General features: G+C 38.6%; 1 protein-coding gene across 1 annotated transcript in view; it reads left to right on the forward strand.

The window, feature by feature from the left end:
• Sec16 (endoplasmic reticulum export factor secretory 16) overlaps window positions 1-5,000 on the forward strand; it is a 73,162-nt gene that overhangs the window by 66,599 nt on the left and 1,563 nt on the right. Inside the window, exon 22 of the mRNA XM_086538204.1 lies at window positions 4,447-5,000. This exon is cut by the window's right edge and continues 1,563 nt beyond it. Within this exon, the coding sequence (XP_086394330.1) occupies window positions 4,447-4,617 (171 nt within the window). The 3' untranslated portion in view covers window positions 4,618-5,000. The remainder of the gene's footprint in view (window positions 1-4,446) is intronic.

Here is a 5,000-nt window from a genome sequence, read left to right on the forward strand (position 1 = left end):
ACTCTTACCTTTATTTTCTTCCATACATGGTTGAGTGTGTTTTCAGCTTGGTCTGGGGATTTGGCTTTCATATCATTTATAAGGATAATTTCATTCATCATTATGGTTAATATTGACAGCCTAGCCAATCTTTTTTTGTTCACTTCTGTTTCTTGAGAAATAAGTTATGAAGAGATAGAGTGAGTGTTTGTTTGTCTGTCTATCTACATCCACATCCATATAGAAATGAAATATCTGCCAAAGATTGACCATATTGCAATCTGTATATATTGTATTTGGTTATAACTGTAACTTTTATAGTTCATAGTTGATTTATACTGTTGAGACACTATCAGTATTGTGTCTGGCATTGTACAGACTATGTTTCGCACAAGAATTTGTCACAATGCTGTTGTCCCAGGATAATAATTGCTTTAACCTATTGCGGACGGGTGGCATTCTCTGTGTCCGGCCGCTCAGACAGGGTGGAGTGAAAGGTGTGTGGCCCAATTGAGCCACCCCCGCACAACTGTCACAGCCCTTCTCCCTCTCTTCCAGCCTCTCATTATAACACTAGAACCATTTTTGTGTTGGTTGATTTTTGAGTGTTTTGCCATAAACCATGTAACAGGCTTTAGCAATGTTTTGATTGATTGAAATTGTAGTATGGAGACCATATAACCTAGTTATATTGTGTATACTCAATATAGTAAAATTGTTATCATTTCATGGGAATTTCTTTTTGTTTTTTTAAGTTTTTCGGCCAAACCAACTAGATACAAATATGTACAAGTTATTTTTGATGAAGAGGAAGGCCGACAGAAATCATAGCTATGTGTACCACAGCCGAAATCACTCGTATGGGCAGTGTGCCACATGTAAACCACTTGATAGGTTTTAGCAATATTGTAATCAATTGATAACCTTGTATGCTCAATATAGTAGATATATTATAGTTTCATGAGAAGACAGATACTATTTTTTTATTATTTTTTTATTTTTTTATTTTTTTTTTTATTATTATTATTTATTATTATTGTTTTTTTGTGTGTTTTTTTCCCCCAAAGCAATCTATACACAATATTTACAATGAAGATGCCACCAGAACTCACATCTGCATGTGCTTTTACAGGCAGAGTGCCATATTCCCCCCCTTTTCCACTATCTGCAGATAGTAGAAGAGGGTCAGAGAAGTATACCAGTTGTCAATATACAGCTCGCACCCTTTCCTGAAGAGGTTCTCAGCATCCATCAAGTTGACAAACGGCTTTGGCTGAAGCCAGGAGTTCACCTTGGTCCATGCCTGCATAGATGCTGAAGGAGCTCGTGCAGCCCTCTGTGCTGCCATTGCTGATGCACAGCTTGGTACACCTTCAGCCTGAAGCGTCCACCCATCGTCCGGTTAAAGAAAATACTTCAAAAGTGTCCTTGGAACCTTCAGAGGCTTTCATCCGACAGTAACCCTCTGTGGAGGGATGTAAACCAACTTGAACTACCAGGAGTGTGCATCAATAACAGGCCGAGCATGGACATGGAATATCCATGCTCGTTGTTCAATATTAGACAGCAGCTCATTGGAGTCAACAGAAACCCTCTGCTGAGAGACATAATCCAAATCAGCCACTGTCAGAGCTGGACTTGGTACTCAGTACTCATCAGACGAGTAATCATAGATGGCACATGCATAATCCTGGGGAGGGTGAGCAGTCGAGGTGGATGCAACCTCGTCATCAGCAGCAGGGACAGAGCGAGAGCGAGTGCTGGAGTAGGAGCTTGCACGTCTGGGAGCCATTGTGCATACAGGGAGGTGATCAGGCAGAATGATTTACTGGTTCAAAATACTTATACAAAATCTTGACCAATCAGGTCACAACATTTGGCCTTGGATGCCCTCGACGAATCAGGCCATTACGTCTACAATTGATACTCAGCACTATCTATGAACAAAATATGAAATTGACCCATTTGGTATCTATGAACCGAAAACCAGGTAAAAGGAAGCACCATCACTATTTCTATGATATATTTTACTGCCATCAATGTTTTTGCTTTTATACTACAAGTATTCAGTGGCTAGTCGGGTAATTATAGTAATGATAGTGATAATTACTATCATTAGGCAGAGATAAAAAATACAGATCATATAATAAGAAAAAAGCACAATATGCGACTCGGCAATGTATGTAATGAGTTAAAAAAAATTCTTTTCTTAATAGATCACAAGTATTGATCACCCTTAACCCATTAATGACAGGGCTATTTTGGCTCCAAATGGTCAAAATGCCAAGATATTCTAACACATAAGCCTAACACTTTGGAATTCTCAGCCACACTAGCCGTGGGCGAGCACTGTACGCCCAATCACCCAGCGCGCAGGCCTTGACCAAATATCTCGTCCTTGGCGTCTGACCCAAAAACCATTAACCCATTCACACCGGACGACGTGCTGACACGTTTCGTGGTTTTCGTGTCAGACGCCGCCGACGAGATAGCTGGCCAAGGCCGGCGCTCAGGGTAAGCGAGTGGGCAGCCCAGGCTCGCGGCCCGTGTACCCGAGAATCTCGAAGCGTTCGGATGATGCATTCGAAAACCTCGGTATAGCGACCGTGCAAAGCCGGAATGGCCCCGGCGTGAATGGGTTAAATGGGATAGCAGGTCAACCAACGCAAATAGGTTAAATGTTTCAAACCCTATCTGAAGAGTAGTTTTAAACTTTCAACTAGACAGGTTTACTAATTAACCCATTCCCGACGGGGGGAATTCTAGCCTTGAATGTCCAAATGCCGGGGCGTTCAAATTATTAGGCCTAAATCAATAATTGTAATGGACCGGCACATACTGTGCCCCGCCAGCCAACTGGATTTTTTGAATGCGCGGTACACATGCTGTACCACCCGTCCTGTGTGGGTTAATCATAGTTTTTAAATGTTTTGATAGGTTTAGATAATCATTTGACAAAATAGGGAAGGCATTTATTTGTTAGACCATGATGTCATGCTTTCAAATATCCCATCAGTGAGTGCTGCCAGACATGTAGTAATGTTAAATGGTAAATATGGCTGCCGCAGTGACACAGTGCCTTTTTCAATACTGCCATTCACAACTTTTAATCGGATGTGATTAGCATATCATGATACTTCTAAAGAGAAACCTTTCCCACTTGCCAACCATTTTTTTTTTTGTTTGTTTGTTTGTTTGTTTGTTTATGCTTGCTTGAGTGATTTTTTTTTTGCTATAGTTTAGATGCATTGCTCCCAATTATTTTGCTCATTCCAATTCAATTCTGTGAATCTCTTTTTCAGACATAAATATCTTATATGACCTCTTTATTTAAGGTTGATTCTTGAATTGATATGAAAAGTAGGGGTGAAATATATGATGATGTTCTTCAAGTTCTGAACCAGGAAGCTTTAAAGCTAGAAATTTTATCCTGAAAATATGTGATTGATATTGCAAAATGTTTTATGTCATGAGGCTATGAATACTTTGTGATTTTTAGAAGTGATGGTAAACCCATTGAAGATGGGTGACATATCATCATCATGTCATGGGAATATTTCGCTCCCACCGGATGACCTCCTATCACGTCGTGATCTCTCTCTCAAAACATACGTTTTGCACCCTTACGTATGTATATACTCATAGGAGACTCATTTGTATAATCACATTTTACTTTACTTGTGAAAATAATGTAAACAAATACAAAAACCTCCTATCATATCACTCCCATTGAATCTGGCGGGTGAAAAGCACTCTGAGAGGTGCAGCGTGGCATTATGCTGGGAGAGATCTTGTGTTTAGTCATTGTATACACTCGTTATTTAGCCTGCGGCAAATTTAAGCCCCGGTGTGAATGTGCTAAAGGGTAGTAGCCTATCTGGTACAGGAAGAGGACATATAGAGTATTGTAAGCAATTTACTCTGACAACTACAGTATAGAACTAAGATTTATATAATTTCTATATCTGAAAGAAAACCAGCAACTTTTCAGGTCCAGAGTAAATATGACAAATAAATACTTGATGAAAATGCAACTGTATTAGGATGTGAAACAGGTGTTTCTTTTATGAGCTATAGAAATGGTTGGTGCTGTTTATTGAGACCTTGCTGAAATGGATAATAAAGTTGGATGCCTGGACATGTTTTCAATGATGAACTTGGTACATTCCAAGGCAAATCTCATTCATGAAATATGTTCTTTTTTTTTTTTTTATGGTTTTGATTTTGTTATTGGTGTTGTAGTGTTGTGTTGTTGCTTTAACTGTTATTTTTGTAGTTGTTTTAGTGTTGTTCAGTTTGCTTTGGTTTATTGTCAATATCAACCATGACCATAAATGATGTTTTTTCAACATACTGGCATAATATTAAAAATTATATTACCAATATGTCTGAGTGAATCAATCATAGGTTTACATAAGTGCATGTTGTAATCAGGTTTCCTGTTTTCTTTTTTTCTTTTTCTAATAGGGGATGTTGAATGATGGAGCTGATGGTACTGGAACTGTGCCTATGATGGCCCCACCTAGTATGCAACCTCAGTTTTTCAACCCTGCCCAGTTTACACCTGCAACATCAAGCTCTTCACATCCAGCAAGGAGGCCTGGCCCTGGGAGGCGAGCATACCCAGTAAAACGATGAGAGAAGCCTCCAGTAGGTCAATTTTCGTGATCGAAACAGGGTTGAAATTTAGTTTTCTTTTCTGTGATCTATAGAATTTTTATATTACTTTTTGAGCTTGCAGAAGCTTTAAAGATATTTATTAGATACACACCACATTTGTAAGTAGAAAAACCTAGGAATGCCTGAGCTTCATGATATGATACAAGTGAAAGTTTTGTCAGTTGAGAAGATTATTACTAAGGAAAATGAAGGGGCAGAGTTATTAAATTTTATATGAAGCTGTGTGCCTCTCTTAAAGTTTCATGATAAATAGTATTGATAACTAATAAGATAATGAAAGCAATTATATTACATTTTAAGGAAAGTGGGTTATTGTCATTATTTTGTAAAAGGTGAAAATG

The sequence above is a fragment of the Penaeus japonicus genome, unplaced genomic scaffold (assembly GCF_977035675.1).
Source record: "Penaeus japonicus unplaced genomic scaffold, GWHDUDI00000001_assembly GWHDUDI00000007, whole genome shotgun sequence".
NCBI classification, from domain to species: Eukaryota; Metazoa; Arthropoda; class Malacostraca; order Decapoda; family Penaeidae; genus Penaeus; species Penaeus japonicus.